Below are 24,693 nucleotides of genomic sequence, written 5' to 3'. Positions count from 1 at the left end.
CAATGATAGGTTGTATCAAATGACGAACAATATGTATATTAGTATCTCAATAAATGGTCATCTCTAAAGCTTACAGAAGGTTGAAACTGACTATTCAGGACGACTTATGAGGGTGATAGGTGGGGAAATAACATATTTTGGATAAATTATTGGTTATGTATAAAAATAACTTCTTTCTAGAAAGGGGGGGGGGGTATGTACATAAGATATATACAAGCTATCCACACTCCTGGTGCCTGTGCCTGACCCGGCCACCTTCCACCACCCTATATTAATGCAGCGTAGTGGAAAATTGGTCAGGTATGCGCCAGACCAGCTAGAAAAAAAATTAGCGTGCTAGGGAAACGGAGGTCCCGTATCGCGCCAAGCATTGACACATTAAAAGACTTTTACTGCTATGACCCTGAGCGCTGTAAATTTGTGGTGGCGTCTCAATGTGAATAAAAAAATCCTCGAAGGGATGTAAAACAAAGAAATAAACAAACATTTAATATCCAATTTTATCCGGTGTTTAATAATTTGCCTTTCCTGTATTTACTCCATACAACTATATCCGGTTTTAGTAGTAAACAAAGTTGGGCTTGAGAAACAGTACGATGCCCTGACAAATGAAACATAGGTAAACATAGGTAAGAAATCTGGAAAGAATCGCATTTTTTAGACTACATTTTCAGTATCTTATTTCATTTATTGGTTTTTAGCTATTTAAAGTAGACCTTAAAATCTGTAAACTGGTAAATGCCGTAATATCACGTAGATCATTTGTGATCATGTACATCAATATTTTGAAATTGAAATCTTTCAAATTTACCTTATTTAGTTAAAAAAAAAAAATGGAAAAAAAAGGATTTAGTAGAAAGTAACCTGAAGAAAATTAAAACTCCTGAACCACATCATCAGCAGTCGACACGTTAACTTACTGACAGGTGTCTGAGTTACACTTACAGGTGGGAAAATGTGATAAAAGTACAGCGTATTGTACATCAAATATCTAGTATACTAAAAGTGAAGAATGGCAATTATTTTACTGAGCAAAGCTCGGACGGGCCGAAGGCCCGTCCACGAAGCAAGGCTCTAAAGGTAACACGTACACGTAAAATAAAAATGAGAAAATTTGCAAATGAATACAGATAATCTCTATATATACGTTCACTGAAAATTTTGTGATCCATATGGGCGCCGCCATTATGCTTTGTTCATTAGTTGCTTCTACAGTTATTCGTGTTTTAATTTTGAATGCCAAAAATACAAGACTAACATGCAATTTGTAATTCAAACTCCCAGTTTGTTAAAAATGAATGGTATGATTATTATTGTTACAGTCTTTAGCCAATCATCAAACAGTAATACGACTAAATAGATGAACGAGTTCATGAGTTTCTTTAAATAAAAATATACGATATATTTACGCTTACTTTTTACCACTGTGAATTTATTGCTTTGTTTTAACTGTCTTTTAAATTGCAAACGGGGTGTATTGTTGTTTATAATTGTTTGATTTGAAAGAGAAAAATGTTGAGGCTAAATGTAACGTCACAATGCATGATTTACGTCGGCTGGCGTTATATTCCCCACTTTAAATGAATAGGCGGATCCTGTAGAACTGTTATCCTCGTATATCCCCCTTTAATATTTAGATGTTCTTAAAATTGGGCATTTAGTGCAAGGAAAATTTCATAAATAATATATATTTTGAAATGAATTATTGTTTATAATTGTTTGGTTTGAAAGACGAAGAAAAAAGTCGAGGCTACATCTGACGTCACTATGCACGGTTTACGTCGGCTGGTGCTATATTCTCCGCGTTAAAGGAATAGGCGGATCCTGTAATTATCCTCATAGATATCCCCCTTTGATACTGGGCGTTTAGTGCAAGGGGAATTTCATAATAATACATATTTTAAATTTTTAAATGAATTGTAATTTACCATACTGAACGGAATTATGACTATCACTTGAGACACGCCAATGACCATATCATGCTTCACTCAGTCCAACGGTCACACCGTATATAAATTACATTTAATATTTTAAACAGTTTTCTGTGATCAACAGCCTTAAAAACATATTACCAAGATTACTAATTTCTTTGATGTTGAATTTGTTGACTTAAACATGGTATAAACTTGGATTTAAACAGTAAGGGTTTGTACCAATAATTATTTATTTAGCAGTTTTGTGTACAGTTCTTTATTAAATAACTGGACATACCAAAATAGAATGATACTCATCTTTGATATATTACAAATAATTTTTACAATAGTCATGGTGTATTATTTTTAGTGTCTACCTGTCTCAATGAGCAATTATTGGGCTTATCAGTGTTTTCCATTCATTTCATTTGAACAGGCCCATTTAGAATTGTAACAGGCCGGGGGGGGGGGGGGGGGGGGGGTATGGGGGGGGATTCCCCCCATGAAATTTTGGAAAATTAGATGCAAAATCCTGCATTCTGAGGCATTTCAGGGGGCAAAATGACCCTTGTTCATATGCCACTTTTCAACCTACATTTTTAAATATATACCAAAGGGTTGAACATTTTTACCTCAGACAAGTTAGTCACAGTGGTGTTAAATACACACCTTTCCGATGTTTTGACTGGAAGAAATCATGTAATGTATTCGTTTGACGCTTCATTATTTTTCACTGCCATGTGCTTCTCACACACAAGGTGAGAGTTTAAAATATCGTCCAATCAAAATCGCCGTTTCAAAAAGCTCTCGATAAAAACATAAACAAGGAAGAAATATGAAAGATATTTATAGCCAACCAATTGCTACCGCATACATTCTTTGCAAAGATCGATCGTGTAAATCAACATCACTGAAATTGACAACATTTTTTGATTTTTTTAATATTTGAAACGGCCAGAAAATCGTTTGAAACGGTCAATTTGGCCGGCGGCCGGTTCTTAGGGAAAACACTGGCTTATACTGTTGTTAATATTTAAAAAGCAATTTTTGTACAATCTTGAGATTTTGCAATCAAAATTGTAAACATACATGTTCAACTAAATACTTGAAGTTGTAAGCAATATACTTGCATTTATGTTGCATATTACTTACTGATTTCTTTGCCAATCTGCTAAATAATTGGATGACAATTTATGTTACAAACTATAAATGTTTAGCTCATGCCAAATATAACAAAGCTCAAACTATTCATTGATAATTGTTCTTTGATCAAAGTCTGGTCCCAGTTTTAGCTCTTGTACTTAAGTGTCATTATCATTATTGACATTTCATTAATTGGTAACTACAAATATATAAAGCAGTATACATGTTTGTACTTTATTCTTTTTAGATACATTTTTTAAGTCTTTATATGAAAGAAATTCTTAAAGCATGACACATCACTACTATATGACCCCCCTTCCTTCCAAGGTTTGAGTTTATGATTATAATCATTTTATATTGTGCTGATCATTTACGAAGATATCATAGATATGGATGGTGATGATACTAGCCCGACAACAAACTCGAGATTTTCTTTCTCGCGGACCAGTAGCACTGGTTCCATTCCAGCAGGGTGTTTCTCTTCAGCCTCCTCAGCCCAGGGATCAGGTTTGTTCTTTTGTAGATAATTATAATTGTGTTAGACCAAGAAATTAGCTCTTCTTGGATGTATATATATATATATATATATATATATATGTGTGTGCATGCATACCCATCACTAATCTGCATCTGTCGTAGATATTAGTAGTTTTTTTTAATTACAGGATTATTAAACTCTAAATCATGTACTAGCATTGAGAATGATAGATGATCATCAAAATGTTTGAAAGTAGTTTAATTTTGTGACATAAGTTTCAGAATAATTTACCGAAGAAAAATTGCTTCTTTAATATGAATTGGAATACTACGGTTTGATAATTTTTTCAACAGTGTTGATCTTTCCAAAATTCACCTCTTGAAAATTTTCAGAAAGGGGAAGGAAGGGGCCTATACTACATTCTATCATTTAGTGTTTTACAATGTCATTGGATTAATATTTTGCAAAAATACGCAGACGCCTTCCATATTTTGGATATGCACTAGCAGTTTAAGAGTAGATTCATTGATTTTTAGCTCAAGTGAGCTTTTCTGATTGCCTGTTGTCCATCGTTTGTCTGTAAACTTTTTACATTTTCGACTTCTTCTCCAGAACCACTGGGCCAATTATATCAAACTTGGCCAATAGGATTCTTGGTTTGTTCAAATAAAGGGCCATGTCCCATTCAAAGGGGAGATAATCGCAAAAATGCAAAAATAGGGTGGGGTCATTAAAAAATCTTCTCAAGAACCACTGGGCCAGAAGTGTTGAATTTTACATGAAGGCTTCCTGACAAAGCACAGATTCAAATTTCTTAAGTTCAGATCCCCCGGGGATAGGATGGGGCCACAATAGGGGATCAAAGTTTTGCATACAAATATATAGGGAAAATCTTAAAAAATCTTCTTCTCAACAACCACTGAGCCAGAAAAATGGAGATTTACATGAAAGCTTCCTGACATAGTGTAGATTCAAGTTTATAAAACTCATGACCCCTGGGGCTAGGATGGGGCCACAATAGGGGATCAAAGTTTTACATACTAATAAAAGGGTAAAAATCTTCTTCTTAAAAAAGAACCATTGGGCCAAAGAAGTTTACATTTGCACAAAAGCTTCCTGAAATAGTGCAGATTCAAGTTTGTAAAAAAAATCATGGTCCCTGGGGGTAAGATGCCCCATCTCGTGGCCCCTGGGGTAGGTTGGGGCCACAATAGTGATAAAGTTTTACATGCAAATGTATAGGGAAAATCTTTAAATATGAGCCAAGGTTACTCAGGTGAGCAATGTGGCCATGTGCCTGTTGTGGAAAACTACTTTTTTCTTGCTTTATCAGCAAAATTTGTACCTTGTTATTCCATGAATAATCAGATGCATATATACATGTAATTTTATAATGACTTTTCTTAATTTTAATTTCAAATTGTGCATGCTTTGTAGTGAAGTGCATAAATTTTGAACTGAGTTGTGCCTTGTTGATTTATCAGATGATGAGGACAGTGACAGCAAACCTACAATGAGTTACAAAGACCGGCGTAGAGAGGCACACACCCAGGCGGAGCAGAAAAGGAGAGATGCCATCAAGGTCAACACTCTAAGAATGTAGCTAATACTGTAAATGGGGAAATGATTGCGGTGGTTTTAATTTCGCTATGTTCACAGTCGGGGATTTTTCCGCGAAACTAAAACAACCTCAATCATTTTGCAAGATTGACACAATACGTTTGAGCAGTATATAATTTTGTTTGTCATAAAATTTGAATTCGGCAAAAAGAAAACCATCGCAATCAGACCAATATGAAAAACCGCTAACTTTTAGCACCGCGAAATTAAAACCACTTACAGTATTGCATGTTAATAATATATTATGAAGTACAGTCGCAACTCTTAATTTCACAATTTCAATTTTCAATCCATTATAATCAATAGCAGTTGAATTTGTAAACCATTAATGCAATGACTTTTATTATTAAGCATTGCAACTGGAATACATGAAAATATTTTACCATGTAACAAAATTGTATCATTGACTGTGTTATCATAGAAAGAAAAAGCAGATACTCATTATGTCAGCTTTGACAGACTCTATGTCTAGTACTAAGGCTAAATGAAGAAATCCATTTGTTTACTGTTACATGCAAAGAAAATGATAAGGTCAATAGGTAGGAATGTTTGTTTTATGTCCCCGTAATCAGAGAAAATGTTAAAGGACACGACGCATGTTTCTAAACTTTTTCATTTTTTCAGCAAAATTAACTCTTTTTATGCCTAAAACTACTTTAAATGTGTTTTAAATGAAATATTTTGTGTAGTTTTCGAGTTTGAAAGCGATGAAATTCAAATCTTGCGATATGCATATTTTCTTTCGCTAGTTTACACGCCATTTTGTGTGACGTCATATGCGCCCTCGGGTTTGAAAACATCTATTAGCCATTTCATAAACAGATTAGATTTAATCGACAAAAAACCAATTGTCACGTTAACGGCTTGTAAATAATAATGCATTAAGATGTTTTGTGCCGTGCTCGGGTGTACTAGTTGTCGGTAGAAAGGATTTAGACTGAGTATTTTTCAATTTTTCGAAGGAAGGTACGAGAAAAAAGACGTGGATAATTTTTTTGATGGAGCAAGAACTTTACCTTAAAAAACACACCCAGTCACCTTTTCAAACATCTCTTGGACAGAGACCCTGATAAACTGCGAGAAAATGGATATATCGAAGCTATAAGCACTGGTAGGCCTATAGCATACATTCTGTTTTGCTCTTCAAATTCAATACACACTCGGATCAACTGACCTTCACCTTGTAACAACATATATCAACGATGCAATGTAACTTCTACCAACTGGTAGATTTACAACAACAAAAAATAAAGATACAAAATAATTGAACTTTTAATTATACAAATAATAGAATATTGTATTTCCTAACTTTAAATTGAATTATAAAATTATTTCTTTATTGAACTTGTAGCATCTTGAGTGCGTCAGTAGGCTATAACGCCGTGCTCCCACTTCGTACTTCCTAAAGACGTGCAGATCACAATTCAAAAATAGTAATAAGATTGCTTTATCAAAATAAAATAATGTGATTACCACTTTAAATTTGAATATTTTTATTGATTTGTGTGTGTGTTGTCTTTTTCTTTCTTTCCGAAATGCACGCGTGACAATAGCTTGGCATAGGGCCTAGTTGTCAACAATTTAACGTATCATAATTTGTCTAATCCAAAAATAAATAATGATTGCACTGTTTATTTTAGAAAAACAGCGCCAATTACAGATGTATAAAGGAATAACATCCCCAAACAGTTTGTAGACAGCGGCCCATATAAACATTATTTACTCACAATTTTGCCAATTTCATACACGCTTTACTCGCTATATTTGGGTATTTACATCGTTATTGTGTGCACTGATGGCGAACACATATAAAACTCAGACAATTTATCAACATCGATTTAAATGTTGCCCATGGTAAATTAATTAGGCCCCTAAAAGTTGAGTTTTTAATAATATCTCGCAGTACTTTCACAATCCGAAGGGCGCATGTGACGTCACTGTACCACGTGACTACCTACCTAATTAACTTGACTTTTTTGAAATCGGGGCTAAGATTGAAGTCTGTATTATGGTTAAATATCGCAAAATTTCGGCGAACGAACTATTAAAATTAATTACTATAAGCATAAAGAAGACAAAATGCATGTAATATTGTATACTTTGAAAACATGAGATGTGTCCTTTAAGGTCAGTAGGCAGGAATGTTTGTTTTATGTCCCTGTAATCAGGGAAAATGATAAGGTCAATAGGCAGGAATGTTTGTTTTATGTCCCTGTAATCAGAGAAAATGATAAGGTCAATAGGCAGGAATGTTTGTTTTATGTCCCTATAATCAGAGAAAATGATAAGGTCAATAGGCAGGAATATTTGTTTTTATGTTCCCGTAATCAGGGAAAATGATAAGGTCAATAGGCAGGAATATTTGTTTTTATGTCCCCATAATCAGGGAAAATGATAAGATCAATAGGCAAGAATGTTTGTTTTATGTCCCTGTAATCAGGGAAAATGTTAAGGTCAATAGGCAGGAATGTTTGTTTTTATGTCCCTGTAATCAGAGAAAATGATAAGGTCAATAGGCAGGAATGTTTGTTTTATGTCCCTGTAATCAGGGAAAATGTTAAGGTCAATAGGCAGGAATGTTTGTTTTTATGTCCCCATAATCAGGGAAAATGATAAGATCAGTAGGCAGGAATGTTTGTTTTATGTCCCTGTAATCAGGGGAAATGATAAGGTCAATAGGCAGGAATGTTTGTTTTATGTCCCTGTAATCAGGGAAAATGTTAAGGTCAATAGGCAGGAATGTTTGTTTTATGTCCCTGTAATCAGGGGAAATGATAAGGTCAATAGGCAGGAATGTTTGTTTTATGTCCCTGTAATCAGGGAAAATGATAAGGTCAATAGGCAGGAATGTTTGTTTTATGTCCCTATAATCAGAGAAAATGATAAGGTCAATAGGCAGGAATGTTTGTTTTATGTCCCTGTAATCAGGGAAAATGATAAGATCAATAGACAGGAATGTTTGTTTTATGTCCCTGTAATCAGAGAAAATGATAAGGTCAATAGGCAGGAATGTTTGTTTTATGTCCCTGTAATCAGAGAAAATGATAAGGTCAATAGGCAGGAATGTTTGTTTTATGTCCCTATAATCAGGGAAAATGATTAGGTCAATAGGCAGGAATGTTTGTTTTATGTCCCTGTAATCAGGGAAAATGTTAAGATCAATAGACAGGAATGTTTGTTTTATGTCCCTGTAATCAGGGAAAATGATAAGATCAATAGGCAGGAATGTTTGTTTTATGTCCCTGTAATCAGGGGAAATGATAAGGTCAATAGGCAGGAATGATTGTTTTATGTCCCTGTAATCAGGGAAAATGATAAGATCAATAGGCAGGAATGTTTGTTTTATGTCCCTGTAATCAGGGGAAATGATAAGGTCAATAGGCAGGAATGTTTGTTTTTATGTCCCCATAATCAGGGAAAATGATAAGGTCAATAGGCAGGAATGTTTGTTTTATGTCCCTGTAATCAGAGAAAATAAGGTCAATAGGCAGGAATGTTTGTTTTATGTCCCTGTAATCAGGGAAAATGATAAGGTCAATAGGCAGGAATGTTTGTTTTATGTCCCTGTAATCAGGGGAAATGATAAGGTCAATAGGCAGGAATGTTTGTTTTATGCCCCTGTAATCAGGGGAAATGATAAGGTCAATAGGCAGGAATGTTTGTTTTATGTCCCTGTAATCAGAGAAAATAAGGTCAATAGGCAGGAATGTTTGTTTTATGTCCCTGTAATCAGGGGAAATGATAAGGTCAATAGGCAGGAATGTTTGTTTTATGTCCCTGTAATCAGAGAAAATGATAAGGTCAATAGGCAGGAATGTTTGTTTTATGTCCCTGTAATCAGGGAAAATGTTAAGATCAATAGGCAGGAATGTTTGTTTTATGTCCCTGTAATCAGAGAAAATGATAAGGTCAATAGGCAGGAATGTTTGTTTTATGTCCCTGTAATCAGGGGAAATGATAAGGTCAATAGGCAGGAATGTTTGTTTTATGTCCCTGTAATCAGGGAAAATGTTAAGGTCAATAGGCAGGAATGTTTGTTTTATGTCCCTGTAATCAGGGAAAATGATAAGGTCAATAGGCAGGAATGTTTGTTTTTATGTCCCTGTAATCAGAGAAAATGATAAGGTCAATAGGCAGGAATGTTTGTTTTATGTCCCTGTAATCAGAGAAAATGATAAGGTCAATAGGCAGGAATGTTTGTTTTATGTCCCTGTAATCAGAGAAAATGATAAGATCAATAGGCAGGAATATTTGTTTTATGTCCCCATAATCAGAGAAAATGTTAAGGTCAATAGGCAGGAATGTTTGTTTTATGTCCCTGTAATCAGGGAAAATGATAAGATCAATAGGCAGGAATGTTTGTTTTATGTCCCTGTAATCAGGGGAAATGATAAGGTCAATAGGCAGGAATGTTTGTTTTATGTCCCTGTAATCAAGGGAAATGATAAGGTCAATAGGCAGGAATGTTTGTTTTATGTCCCTGTAATCAGAGAAAATAAGGTCAATAGGCAGGAATGTTTGTTTTATGTCCCTGTAATCAGGGGAAATGATAAGGTCAATAGGCAGGAATGTTTGTTTTATGTCCCTGTAATCAGGGAAAATGATAAGATCAGTAGGCAGGAATGTTTGTTTTATGTTCCTGTAATCAGGGAAAATGATAAGGTCAATAGGCAGGAATGTTTGTTTTTATGTCCCAGTAATCAGAGAAAATGATAAGATCAGTAGGCAGGAATGTTTGTTTTATGTCCCTGTAATCAGGGAAAATGATAAGATCAGTAGGCAGGAATGTTTGTTTTATGTCCCTGTAATCAGGGGAAATGATAAGGTCAATAGGCAGGAATGTTTGTTTTATGTCCCTGTAATCAGGGGAAATGATAAGGTCAATAGGCAGGAATGTTTGTTTTATGTCCCTGTAATCAGGGAAAATGATAAGGTCAATAGGCAGGAATGTTTGTTTTTATGTCCCTGTAATCAGAGAAAATGATAAGATCAATAGGCAGGAATGTTTGTTTTATGTCCCTGTAATCAGAGAAAATGATAAGGTCAATAGGCAGGAATATTTGTTTTATGTCCCCATAATCAGAGAAAATGATAAGGTCAATAGGCAGGAATGTTTGCTTTTATGCCCCTGTAATCAGGGGAATGTTAAGGTCAATAGGCAGGAATGTTTGTTTTTATGCCCCTGTAATCAGAGAAAATGATAAGGTCAATAGGCAGGAATGTTTGTTTTTATGCCCCTGTAATCAGGGAAAATGATAAGATCAATAGGCAGGAATGTTTGTTTTATGTCCACGTAATCAGAGAAAATGTTGAGGTCAATAGGCAGGAATGTTTGTTTTATGTCCCTGTAATCAGGAAAAATGATAAGGTCAATAGGCAGGAATGTTTGTTTTATGTCCCTGTAATCAGGGAAAATGATAAGATCAATAGGCAGGAATGTTTGTTTTATGTCCCTGTAATCAGGGGAAATGATAAGGTCAATAGGCAGGAATGTTTGTTTTATATCCCCGTAATCAGAGAAAATGATAAGGTCAATAGGCAGGAATGTTTGTTTTATGTCAATAAAGGCATATAGTGTCTGCAAAAACTTTAACCTTTGGAATAACTTATAAATGGATGGTGATAGGGCTTTCATATTTCACATGTGCATTCCTTGTGACAAGACCTCTCTCTTGGTACCAACATTTCTGACCTTGTGACATTGGAGTTTGACCTACTTTTGAAAAACCAACCAACCCATAACTTTGAATGCTTAGTGATAGGGCTTTCATATTTCACATACATGTATGTATCCTTTTAGATACCCGAATTTTTTTGCTGCCAAATGGGGGCATCAGTGTTTTACAAGCACATCTTGTTTTCATTATTTTTTTATACCTCCGAGATCGAAGATCGGAGGGTATATTATTTTTGTCCTGTCTGTCATTCTGTAATTCTGTCATTCTGTCTGAAACTTTAACCTTGCTAATAACTTTTGAACAATTAATTGATAGAGCTTTGATATTTCACATGCGTATTCCTTGTGACAAGACCTTTCCGTGGGTACCAACATTTTTGACCCCGTGACCTTGGAGTTTGACCTACTTTTTGAAAACTGTAACCTTGCTAATAACTTTTGAACAATAAGTGATAGAGCTTTGATATTTCACATGAGTATTCTTTGTGACAAGACCTTTCATTGGGTACCAACATTTTTGACCCCGTGACCTTGACCTTGGAGTTTGACCTACTTTTTGAAAACTGTAACCTTGCTAATAACTTTTGAACAGTAAGTGATAGAGCTTTGATATTTCACATGAGTATTCCTTGTTACAAGACCTTTCCGTTGGTATTAAACCTTTTGACCTTGACATTTAACCTACTTTTAATTTTTTATACATTGGTCTTAACTTCTAAATGGTAAATATTAGAGCTTTCATATTGTACATGAGCATTTCTGTTGACAAGATCTTTCTACTGGTACCAAGATATTTGCCCTTGTGACCTTGGCCATCTTTGGAATTGGCCATTATCGGGGGCATTTGTGTTTCACAAACACATCTTATTTCACCTTGTCATGATGGAATTGCAGCTGATACATTTACAATTGGGTGACAAAAGAAAAACATTTTTTCATCGTTGCAAACCATAGCTGAAATGTATGTTCCTCTCCCTTTTGTGAAAAGTGAGAAGAGCGTACATTTCAGTCATGGCTTGCAATGATGACATTTTTTGTGAAACCAAAGTGACATTTGTTGTGTTTATTTCTGAACATTAAGACAAACATAAAAGATTTCATGAAGCACAAATTAATGGTGTTGTTGCCAATCTAATTAAAATTAGATCCTATGATCTTCTCATCTGCTATCGCTTGTTAAAATTGAATCCTATGATCAGCTGATCTGCTATCACTACACATATCTACGTGTAGCGATAGTAGATGAGCCGATCACAGGATCTAATTTTAATTAGATTAGTGTTGTTGCCCACTTTTCACTGCACTTGATGCAATAAATTATTGGAAATGTAATGAATATAAAACAAGAAAGGTCTTTTGATAATGCTGAAAAATAAACAGAATGCAATATGATTTGTTTCTTTTTGAGTAGCCTTTGATATGTGATAATTTCAGAAAGGCTATGATGAACTGCAGTACATTGTTCCCACCTGTCAGCAGACAGAACAGATTGGAGGCGCAAAGCTGAGCAAGGCCACGGTTCTCCAACGCTGTAAGTAAATGTGACTATCGTATAAGCAGAATTTTTAGTGAGGATTTCATTTTAGCATCATTAGCGAAAGTGATGAGATTGCAAAATTGAATATCATTAACAATTTATTACATATCAGTGGTAATAATTATCTTTCCTGGAATTATTATAGGATTAAACATTCTTTTTGAAGAATTTATCGATGTGTAAAGTCCGGACATTTTACTCACAAACTGAATAAAAGTGCAAGGCACTTTTATGTTAAGTTTGTGAGTAAAATGTCCGGAGTTTACACATTGATAAATTCTTCAAAAAGAATGTTTGATTCTTATAATTCCAATTCGTTCACTTTATTAACAATTGCAAAAATTTGAATAGTTTCCCTGCACTATGTTATTTGTTTTCAGGCGTGTATGAATACATCGCGTTTTCGGATTTATTGATGTGTAAACTCTTGTTCAGCTTTATTTTTGTCCAATCATAACAATTGTAATAAATGATATTGGAATTATAAAGTCGTTAAAATAGTTCTCACTAAATACGCAAGTAAATACTGCCAACACTGTAAATAATGTGACTATACGTAAGTAAATACTGCCAATGCTGTAAATAATGTGACTATACATAAGTAAATACTGCCAATGCTGTAAATAATGTGACTATACATAAGTAAATACTGCCAATGCTGTAAATAATGTGACTATACATAAGTAAATACTGCCAACACTGTAAATAATGTGACTATACGTAAGTAAATACTGCCAATGCTGTAAATAATGTGACTATATGTAAGTAAATACTGCCAATGCTGTAAATAATGTGACTATACGTAAGTAAATACTGCCAATGCTGTAAATAATGTGACTATATGTAAGTAAATACTGCCAACACTGTAAATAATGTGACTATACGTAAGTAAATACTGCCAATGCTGTAAATAATGTAACTGTATGTAAGTAAATACTGTCAATGCTGTAAATAATGTGACTATACGTAAGTAAATACTGCCAATGCTGTAAATAATGTGACTATACATAAGTATATACTGTCAATGCTGAAAATAATGTGACTATACGTAAGTAAATACTGCTAACACAGTAACATGACTATATGTGGTGTGTGTAAGCACTGCGAAATCGCATCTTGTCTTCTTTAATCCCAAATTTACAGTATTTGATTATACAATCCTTGTTGATATTCTGATTACGCAGAGCTGTTTTATTCCAGCCATTGATTACATCCAGTTTCTAATCACACAGAGCTGTTTTATTCCAGCCATTGATTACATCCAGTTTCTAATCACACAGATCTGTTTTATTCCAGCCATTGATTACATCCAGTTTCTAATCACACAGAAGAAAAAACAAGAAGATGAGTTGGATTCCCTAAGGAAAGAGGTCATGGCACTCAAGATCATGAAGGCGTATGTACATGTATTCTTAATTATATAAACTCTCGACTATACATAAAGGTATACATATCATTATATAGTCTGTACATTAAGGTGTAGATGTCTATATATAGACCTTACATGAAGGTGTACATATCTATATATAGACTACGTGAAGGTGTACATATCTATATATAGACTACGTGAAGGTGTACATATCTATATATAGACTACGTGAAGGTGTACATATCTATATATAGACTACGTGAAGGTGTACATATCTATATATAGACTACGTGAAGGTGTACATATCTATATATAGACTACGTGAAGGTGTACATATCTATATATAGACTATGTGAAGGTGTACATATCTGATTCTGTCATTTCACAGTCAGTATCTTCACAGTCCTCCAATTCTGATTCTTCTAGTTCTTCAGAATCACTCTCATCCTAATAAAGGTAAAAACAAGGGTTATTCACTAGCTCAGTCACAGATTCTGAACGTCTGAGGCAGTCACTTGTAGTTTTTACTTTGGCGCAAAGTGTTTACATCATTTATTATTTTCGTGTCCTTTTACAGAATCAATTCTATAATTATCAGGGCCAGACACGAACTTACAATTTGCAGTGTTTTCCTTTCTGCACCAGATGCAAAATATGAGACCATCATTGTATTCAAATCAGGGCCGGTTCTCCTGCCAAGCACGCTAAAATTTTCTTTGTGGCTTTGTTTCCTCACACTTCTTAGCAGCAACTTTCTCTGTTAGAACGGGTTGTTTCATTGATTTCCTACCAGGAATTGCACATTCTTTATATTTTAGTAGGATCATAATCCCCGCCGGAAATATAATACTGGCGTACAGGGCATGCGTGTCGATAATACTTTGTAGCCCGATCCCGGTTTTACTAAACACGGACATGTTTATTTGGAAATACTGACGTAGTTTAACATGTTTAATACCAGAAATACTATAAACAAAATGAAAACACAATACCAGACATTTGGTCAGAAACTATACAAACTTCAACCGGACCAATTCATTTTTTACCGGAAATGTCCGACGGTCCGACGTATTTCGCATTCTCTGCATTTATCTGTATGTAAGAAGTGATACAAACTTTGTTAGTACACATTTATCTCTCTGTTAGAAGTGATACAAACTTTGTTAGTACACATTTATCTGTATGTTAGAAGTGATACAAACTTTGTTAGTACACATTTATCTCTCAGTTAGAAGTGATACAAACTTTGTTAGTACACATTTATCTCTCAGTTAGAAGTGATACAAACTTTGTTAGTACACATTTATCTCTCTGTTAGAAGTGATACAAACTTTGTTAGTACACATTTATCTCTCAGTTAGAAGTGATACAAACTTTGTTAGTACACATTTATCTCTCAGTTAGAAGTGATACAAACTTTGTTAGTACATATTTATCTGTATGTTAGAAGTGATACAAACTTTGTTAGTACACATTTATCTCTCAGTTAGAAGTGATACAAACTTTGTTAGTACATATTTATCTCTCTGTTAGAAGTGATACAAACTTTGTTAGTACATATTTATCTCTCTGTTAGAAGTGATACAAACATTGTTAGTACACATTTATCTCTCTGTTAGAAGTGATACAAACTTTTTTCAGGAATTACGAGCACATTGTGAAGACCCATCAGAACACACCTATTCATGGACAAAATCTGGTGTCCGATGAGAAGAAATTTCAAGTGGTAAGTCTGTCGTGTAGAAAGGTAAATTTTAATGTTTAAAACTGGAATGATTCTGAAATGGGAGATACATACATTACAAGGACAGACAAATTATGTGTGATACGGTTCGACTTTTGCGATTTGTCACTGATGAATTTGATATTGTTTGTTTTTAGTTCCCTACTGACAAAGTCGAAGGGGACTAGGTTTGCGCTCCGTCTGTCCTGCAAATCAGTTTTCCGAACTTTTTTTTTAATGTGCTTGCAGATATTTATTTGATATTTGGTACATTGCTTTGCCATAACAAGTTACAGATCAAATTTGAATTTCGTCTCAGTCCGTTGAATTTTCACTAAGTTATGGCCCTTGGACTTAGAAAAATAGCATGAATTATTAGTTTTCCGGACTTTTTTAGCTCACCTGAGCTGAAAGCTCAAGTGAACTTTTCTGATCACCCGTATTCCGGCGTCCGTCCATCTGTAAACTTTTCACATTTTCAACTTCTTCTCAACAACCACTGGGCCAATTTCAACCAAAGTTGGCACAAAACATCCTTAGGTAAAGGGAATTCTAAATTGTTAAAATAAAGGGCCAGGCCACCTTCCAAGGGGAGATAATCGAGAAAAGGTAAAAATAGGGTAGGGTCATTAAAAAATCTTCTTCTCAAGAACCACTGGGCCAGAAAAGATGAAATTTATAGATAAGCTTTATTAGGTAGTGCAGATTCTAAATTGTAAAAATCCTGGCCCCCGGGGGTCGGATGGGGCCACAAGTGGGGATCAAAGTTTTACATACAAATATATAGGGAAAATCTTTAAAAATCTTCTTCTCAAGAACAACTGAGCCAGAAAAGCTGAGATTTATATGAAAGCTTCCTTATATAATGCAGATTTTAAATTGTTAAAGTCATGGCCCCTGGGGGTCGGATGGGGCCACAATAGGGGATCAAAGTTTTACATACAAATATATAGGGAAAATCTTTAAAAATCTTCTTCTCAAGAACCACTGAGCCAGAAAAGCTGAGATTTATATGAAAGCTTCCTTATATAATACAGATTCTAAATTGTTAAAATCCTGGCCCCCTGGGGTAGGATGGGGCCACAATAGGGGATCAAAGTTTTACATACAAATATATAATGAAAATCTTTAAAAATCTTCTTCTCAAGAACCACTGAGCCAGAAAAACTGAGATTTATATGAAAGCGTGCTTATATAATGCAGATTCTAAATTGTTAAAATCCTGGCCCCCGGGGGTCGGATGGGGCCACAATAGGGGGTCAAAGTTTTACATACAAATATATAGGAAAAATCTTCTTCCCAAGAACCACTGAGCCAGAAAAGCAGAGATTTATATGAAAGCTTCCTGATATAGTACAGATTCTAAATTGTTAAAATCCTGGCCCCCGGGGATCGGATGGGGCCACAATAGGGGGTCAAAGTTTTTTTTTTTGTTGTTTGTTTTTTTTTTTTCTTTTTGTTTTTTTTTTTATATATATAGTGCAGATTCAAGTTTGTTAAAATCATGGACCCCGGGGATTGGATGGGGCCTCAAGGGGGGCATCAAAGTTTTACATACAAATTTATAGGAAAAATCTTTTAAAATCTTCTTCTCAAGAACCACTGAGCCAGAAAAGCTGAGGTTTATATGAAAGCTTCCTGATATAGTGCAGATTCAGGTTTGTTAAAATCATGCCCCCCTGGGGTAGGATGGGGCCACCATAGGGGATCAAAGTTTTACATACAAATATATAGGGAAAATCTTTAAAAATCTTCTTCTCAAGAAACATTGGGCCAAAGAAGTTCACATTTACATGAAAGCTTTCTGACATAGTGTAGATTCAAGTTTGCAAAAACCATGGCCTCCAGGGGTAGGTTTGGGGCCATAATAGGGACTACGGTTTTACATGCAAATAGATATGGAAAATCTGATGATATGGACCAAGGTGACTCAGGTGAGCGATGTGGCCCATGGGCCTCTTGTTTGACTTGCTTGCAGATATTCATTTGATATTTGGTACATTGCTTTGCCATAACAAGTTACAGATCAAGTTCGAATTTTGTCCCAGTCCGTTGATTTTTCACTTAGTTATGGCTTTTGGACTTAGAAAATAGCATGAATTATCAGTTTTCTGAACTTTTTTTGGTTGTGCTTGCAGACATTCATTTGATATTTGGTACATTGCTTTGCCATAACAAGTTACAGCTCGAGTTCGAATTTCGTCTTGGTCCGTTGATTTTTCATTAAGTTATGGCCCTTGGACTTAGAAAAATAGCATGAGTTGTTAGATTACATCCAAATTTCTTATCTCTGTAGATAAGAGTACTACACTCATTAAAACTTCAAGCATAGTAATACAACAATATAGCTAAATTATTCATGATCACCTACATGTCACAGTTTATTGACTTGGTTAAAGACCTAATTAAAACTAATTATAAATTTCTCTTTTTTGTCCTGGTCTAGTCTCTACTCGAATAATAGTTGATTTCCTATCCTGGTTCCCGAATTTTCCCTTTTATCATAACCTACAGAATGAACTTTGAATTATGTTGTGGTACAGTAATTTTTGCAACCGGTAGGGGACTATGTATTGCCATGCAATACTCTCAGAATGCTTGTTTTTGTTGTGCTTGCAAATATTCTTTTGATATTTGGTACATCACTTTGCCATAACAAGTTACAGATCAAGTTCGAATTTCATCTTGGTCCGTTGAATTTTCACTAAGTGATGGCCCTTGGACTTCGAAATTAGCGTGAATTATCAGTGATTAGATTTCAAGGTGTGTGGACGTGTTTTTGGAGGCTCCTGATTTTGGGGGATTTTATAAGTGTAAGGTCAAATTATCTTGCGACATACGTTTTGTGTATGTTAGCTCTTTATAATTGAGGCGATTATAGATACAAATGGGGAAATCTCATCGTGAGAATCAGGATAAAAAACGCAAAAGAGAAAGTCAAAGTCTTAGCAGTTCGGACAATAGTGACAGTAGTACCTTGGCTGTGAGTAGTGTTCTCAGTGAAGTGAACGACGTGCTCTATGGAAATTCAACATTGGTAAATGCTGGTTTTTGTTGGTTTCTTTTTTATGTAAACTTGTCTTATAACTCTCTTCATGTATGTCCATCCTCTAATATTCACTCCACTTTTCATACTGTATACATCTTTTTTGTTTATACTTTGTAATTGAATATGTATTATGCTGATGAGCCGTAAGGCTTAAAGCCAATAAACAATACAATACAATCAGTTTTCCGGACTTTTTTGGTTGTGCTTGCAGATATTCATTTGATATTTGATACATTGCTTTGCCTTAACAACTTACAGATCAAGTTCAAATTTCCTCTCGGTCTGTTGATTTTTTTTTTTACTAAATTATGGCCCTTGGACTTAAAAAGATAACATGAATTATCAGTTTTCTGGACTTTTTTAAATATGCTTGCAGATATTCATTTGATATTCAGTACATCATGATGATTGCTTTGCCATAACAAGTTACAGATCAATTTGAAGTTTTCCTGGACTAGTCTTTGTACCTGAATAGTAGTTGATTTCCAACCATTAATATTCCTATCTCCAGGTTTCCCAATCTTCCCTTTTACCATAACCTTGGTCTCATAATGAACTTCCAAATATTGTTGCGGTCCAATAATTTTTGCCTCCGGTAGGGGACTATGTATTGCTATGCAATACTCTCACAATGCTTGTTTTACTATACTCTGTATCTGGTAAACAAAGGCTTCACAAGAAAGGCTGCTTTTGGAAATCTTTCAATCTGATTAAATTTAGTTCCTCAATCCACTCCTCTTCTTTCTTTATTGTCGCTACATGAAAAAAAAAGAGGAGCAGATCAAGGAGCCGATTTTAATCAGATTGGAAATCTTTGAGATTTAATTTTTCCACCAAACATCATATTTTATTTGACCATTCGTTTTAGAAGGAGAATGTTTTTCACAGTTTCAGACCATCATGGATAACCTGTTTCAGTCCTTTAATGCCAATATTTCGGTGTCCAATTTTGCGGAGCTGTCAGGGAGTGTCTTTAATTGGCTAGAGGAGTACTGCAAACCACAGGTAACTTTTCAAGGGACCGTTTGCCGATAAAGCCTCATTATTTTCCTCTCATCGGAGAATGGATAACATTTCTTAATAAACGTGAATTCGTTTTAAGATTGTTCGTTATAAGAGTGTTTTTCTGTATCAGTAATGATAGTACATATACTTATATTGTGATAGTACATATACTTATATTGTGATGGTACATATACTTATATTGTGATGGTACATATACTTATATTGTGATGGTACATATACTTATATTGTGATGGTACATATACTTATATTGTGATGGTACATATACTTATATTGTGATAGTACATATACTTATATTGTGATAGTACATATACTTATATTGTGATAGTACATATACTTATATTGTGATGGTACATAATTATACTTATATTGTGATAGTACATATACTTATATTGTGATAGTACATAATTATACTTATATTGTGATGGTACATATTTATATTATGATGGTACATATACTTATATTGTGATAGTACATAATTATACTTATATTGTGATGGTACATATACTTATATTGTGATAGTACATAATTATACTTATATTGTGATGGTACATATACTTATATTGTGATGGTACATATACTTATATTGTGATAGTACATATTTATATTGTGATAGTACATATACTTATATTGTGATGGTACATATACTTATATTGTGATAGTACATATACTTATATTGTGATAGTACATATACTTATATTGTGATAGTACATAATTATACTTATATTGTGATGGTACATATACTTATATTGTGATGGTACATAATTATACTTATATTGTGATAGTACATATACTTATATTGTGATAGTACATATACTTATATTGTGATGGTACATATACTTATATTGTGATAGTACATAATTATACTTATATTGTGATAGTACATAATTATACTTATATTGTGATAGTACATAATTATACTTATATTGTGATGGTACATATACTTATATTGTGATAGTACATAATTATACTTATATTGTGATAGTACATAATTATACTTATATTGTGATGGTACATATACTTATATTGTGATGGTACATAATTATACTTATATTGTGATAGTACATATACTTATATTGTGATAGTACATATACTTATATTGTGATGGTACATATACTTATATTGTGATAGTACATATACTTATATTGTGATGGTACATATACTTATATTGTGATAGTACATAATTATACTTATATTGTGATAGTACATATACTTATATTGTGATGGTACATATACTTATATTGTGATGGTACATATACTTATATTGTAATAGTACATATACTTATATTGTGATAGTACATAATTATACTTATATTGTGATGGTACATATACTTATATTGTGATGGTACATATACTTATATTGTGATAGTACATATACTTATATTGTGATGGTACATATACTTATATTGTGATGGTACATATACTTATATTGTGATAGTACATATACTTATATTATGATAGTACATATTTATATTATGATGGTACATATACTTATATTGTGATAGTACATATACTTATATTGTGATGGTACATATACTTATATTGTGATAGTACATATACTTATATTGTGATAGTACATAATTATACTTATATTGTGATGGTACATATTTATATTATGATGGTACATATACTTATATTGTGATAGTACATATACTTATATTGTGATGGTACATATACTTATATTGTGATAGTACATAATTATACTTATATTGTGATGGTACATATACTTATATTGTGATGGTACATATACTTATATTGTGATAGTACATAATTATACTTATATTGTGATAGTACATATACTTATATTGTGATGGTACATATACTTATATTGTGATGGTACATATACTTATATTGTGATAGTACATATACTTATATTGTGATAGTACATATACTTATATTGTGATAGTACATAATTATACTTATATTGTGATGGTACATATACTTATATTGTGATGGTACATATACTTATGTTGTGATGGTACATAATTATACTTATATTGTGATAGTACATATACTTATATTGTGATAGTACATATACTTATATTGTGATGGTACATATACTTATATTGTGATAGTACATAATTATACTTATATTGTGATAGTACATAATTATACTTATATTGTGATAGTACATAATTATACTTATATTGTGATAGTACATATACTTATATTGTGATAGTACATAATTATACTTATATTGTGATAGTACATAATTATACTTATATTGTGATGGTACATATACTTATATTGTGATGGTACATAATTATACTTATATTGTGATAGTACATATACTTATATTGTGATAGTACATATACTTATATTGTGATGGTACATATACTTATATTGTGATAGTACATATACTTATATTGTGATGGTACATATACTTATATTGTGATAGTACATAATTATACTTATATTGTGATAGTACATATACTTATATTGTGATGGTACATATACTTATATTGTGATGGTACATATACTTATATTGTAATAGTACATATACTTATATTGTGATAGTACATAATTATACTTATATTGTGATGGTACATATACTTATATTGTGATGGTACATATACTTATATTGTGATAGTACATATACTTATATTGTGATGGTACATATACTTATATTGTGATGGTACATATACTTATATTGTGATAGTACATATACTTATATTATGATAGTACATATTTATATTATGATGGTACATATACTTATATTGTGATAGTACATATACTTATATTGTGATGGTACATATACTTATATTGTGATAGTACATATACTTATATTGTGATAGTACATAATTATACTTATATTGTGATGGTACATATTTATATTATGATGGTACATATACTTATATTGTGATAGTACATATACTTATATTGTGATAGTACATAATTATACTTATATTGTGATGGTACATATTTATATTGTGATGGTACATATACTTATATTGTGATAGTACATATACTTATATTGTGATGGTACATATACTTATATTGTGATGGTACATATACTTATATTGTGATGGTACATATACTTATATTGTAATAGTACATATACTTATATTGTGATAGTACATAATTATACTTATATTGTGATGGTACATATACTTATATTGTGATAGTACATATACTTATATTATGATAGTACATATACTTATATTGTGATAGTACATAATTATACTTATATTGTGATGGTACATATACTTATATTGTGATAGTACATATACTTATATTGTGATAGTACATATACTTATATTGTGATGGTACATATACTTATATTGTGATAGTACATATACTTATATTGTGATGGTACATATACTTATATTGTGATAGTACATAATTATACTTATATTATGATGGTACATATACTTATATTGTGATAGTACATAATTATACTTATATTGTGATGGTACATATTTATATTATGATGGTACATATACTTATATTGTGATAGTACATATACTTATATTGTGATAGTACATATACTTATATTGTGATAGTACATATACTTATATTGTGATGGTACATATACTTATATTGTGATAGTACATATACTTATATTGTGATAGTACATATACTTATATTGTGATGGTACATATACTTATATTGTGATAGTACATAATTATACTTATATTATGATGGTACATATACTTATATTATGATGGTACATATACTTATATTGTGATGGTACATATACTTATATTGTGATAGTACATATACTTATATTGTGATGGTACATATACTTATATTGTGATTAGTACATAATTATACTTATATTGTGATGGTACATATTTATATTATGATGGTACATATACTTATATTGTGATAGTACATATACTTATATTGTGATGGTACATATACTTATATTGTGATAGTACATATACTTATATTATGATAGTACATATACTTATATTGTGATAGTACATATACTTATATTGTACATGTTTATTCTTTTTGCAGACATTGCGTGATGTTACCCTTGGAATTCTTCAACAAATTAACAATCTGTGAACTTTAAAAGTCGTGCCTGAAATGTCATTGAATTGCATCACATTCAATATGACCTCACTTTTACACTTGAAAGCACATTAAGAAGCACAAAAGATTTGGACAATTAGCAAGGAACTTCTGAAAAGAGGAAATTATTTCACATCCCTTAAATACGGGTTTATGTGTGTAGTTTTGTTTTCCCTATAATGTTTAATCAAAGTGAAAAAATGTAATGCATTTACAGAGTCAGATGTTATTCTGTTACATGTTTGTACTGCATACGCCCTGACAGGGCGATGAACATTGAAATTCATTCATTTCTATTGGGCAGTGGAAGAATAAAATCAAAATATGATCCAGGTGATTGTCAAATGCTGGTTCAGAAATCAAATAGTTTTACTCACTGATTATAAAGTCAATATGTAATAATCCAAGGAACATGCATTTTTAAAGATTTTAGAATGATAGTACATGCATAAGTTTTTTGATTTCCTATAGTGAAATGGTTGTCTGGTTTTTGTACATTTTAATAAGATATTAGAGATTTGTTACCGTGTATCAAATAAAGTTATAAAATGTACTGGTATTTTAAGTTGTTTTTTATAGATTTAAATTCATTAGTCAATATGTGTTTTTGTTATGTCTCCCCTCTTCCATTGGGGAGACATATCGTTTTTGTATTTTCTGTCCTTGCGAACGACACAACAATAATGGAGCAGATCAAAGATCTGATTTTAATCGTGTCCGTCTGTCACAAAATCTTGTGTATGCATCTCCTCCTATTTGACTTATCTAATAGACATGAAACTTTGTACAATATTTCAATGCCATTTGCAGATGTGCATATTGTAGAGACAGGAGGATCCAATTGTTATCCTTAAAGTTATAGTGAATCTGAGGGGTGGAGGGTGTAAAATAGTTTGTGAATACCTCTCCTATGTGGCTTATTGCAGTTCATAATGTCCATGTTCCTCCATACAATGCAGTACATTCAAAGGAGGAGGTTTCGTTTGGAGCAATTCCAATTTTGGGAGACCTTTGTGTTTTTATAAAAACAATCTCTAGTGTTAATTATATAATGATGACATTTTCTTTGTGATTGTAATCATCTCGTCTGGAAACAGAACAGGTCCTGTGAGCGAGCTGACCTCCATCTTTGTAAAATTTT

The 24,693-nt window shown here is 32.8% G+C and overlaps 1 protein-coding gene across 5 annotated transcripts; it reads left to right on the top strand.

The window, feature by feature from the left end:
* Positions 1 to 520: 520 nt before the first annotated feature.
* LOC130055108 (max-like protein X) lies at positions 521 to 24,105 on the top strand. 5 transcript variants are annotated; one of them, XM_056166601.1, is made up of 8 exons: positions 521 to 629; positions 3,435 to 3,563; positions 5,019 to 5,116; positions 12,266 to 12,362; positions 13,569 to 13,764; positions 15,379 to 15,463; positions 19,398 to 19,514; positions 23,496 to 24,105. In XM_056166601.1, the coding sequence occupies exons 2-8, from the start codon at positions 3,446 to 3,448 to the stop codon at positions 23,544 to 23,546; spliced, it is 762 nt and encodes a 253-aa protein (XP_056022576.1). In that variant the 5' UTR covers positions 521 to 629; positions 3,435 to 3,445; the 3' UTR covers positions 23,547 to 24,105. The 5 variants fall into 5 exon arrangements, with proteins under 5 accessions (XP_056022576.1, XP_056022578.1, XP_056022577.1 ...); XM_056166603.1 differs by having other exon boundaries at positions 522 to 629; positions 13,665 to 13,764; XM_056166602.1 differs by having other exon boundaries at positions 525 to 629; positions 3,444 to 3,563; positions 13,665 to 13,764.
* The last annotated feature ends 588 nt before the right edge of the window (positions 24,106 to 24,693 follow it).

The sequence above is a fragment of the Ostrea edulis genome, chromosome 5 (assembly GCF_947568905.1).
Source record: "Ostrea edulis chromosome 5, xbOstEdul1.1, whole genome shotgun sequence".
Taxonomy (NCBI): domain Eukaryota; kingdom Metazoa; phylum Mollusca; class Bivalvia; order Ostreida; family Ostreidae; genus Ostrea; species Ostrea edulis.
The sequence above is the reverse complement of the archived record's forward strand: the minus strand, read 5'-3'. Positions and strand labels throughout refer to the sequence as shown.

Bases quoted from the DNA above. Each gene is read 5' to 3' on its own strand.
- LOC130055108 (XM_056166601.1), top strand. From the start codon at position 3,446: ATGGATGGTGATGATACTAGCCCGACAACAAACTCGAGATTTTCTTTC. The intron at 12,363-13,568 runs GTAAGTAAATGT...GTTTTATTCCAG, and splicing joins GGCCACGGTTCTCCAACGCT to CCATTGATTACATCCAGTTT. The intron at 13,765-15,378 runs GTATGTACATGT...AACTTTTTTCAG, and splicing joins GCACTCAAGATCATGAAGGC to GAATTACGAGCACATTGTGA.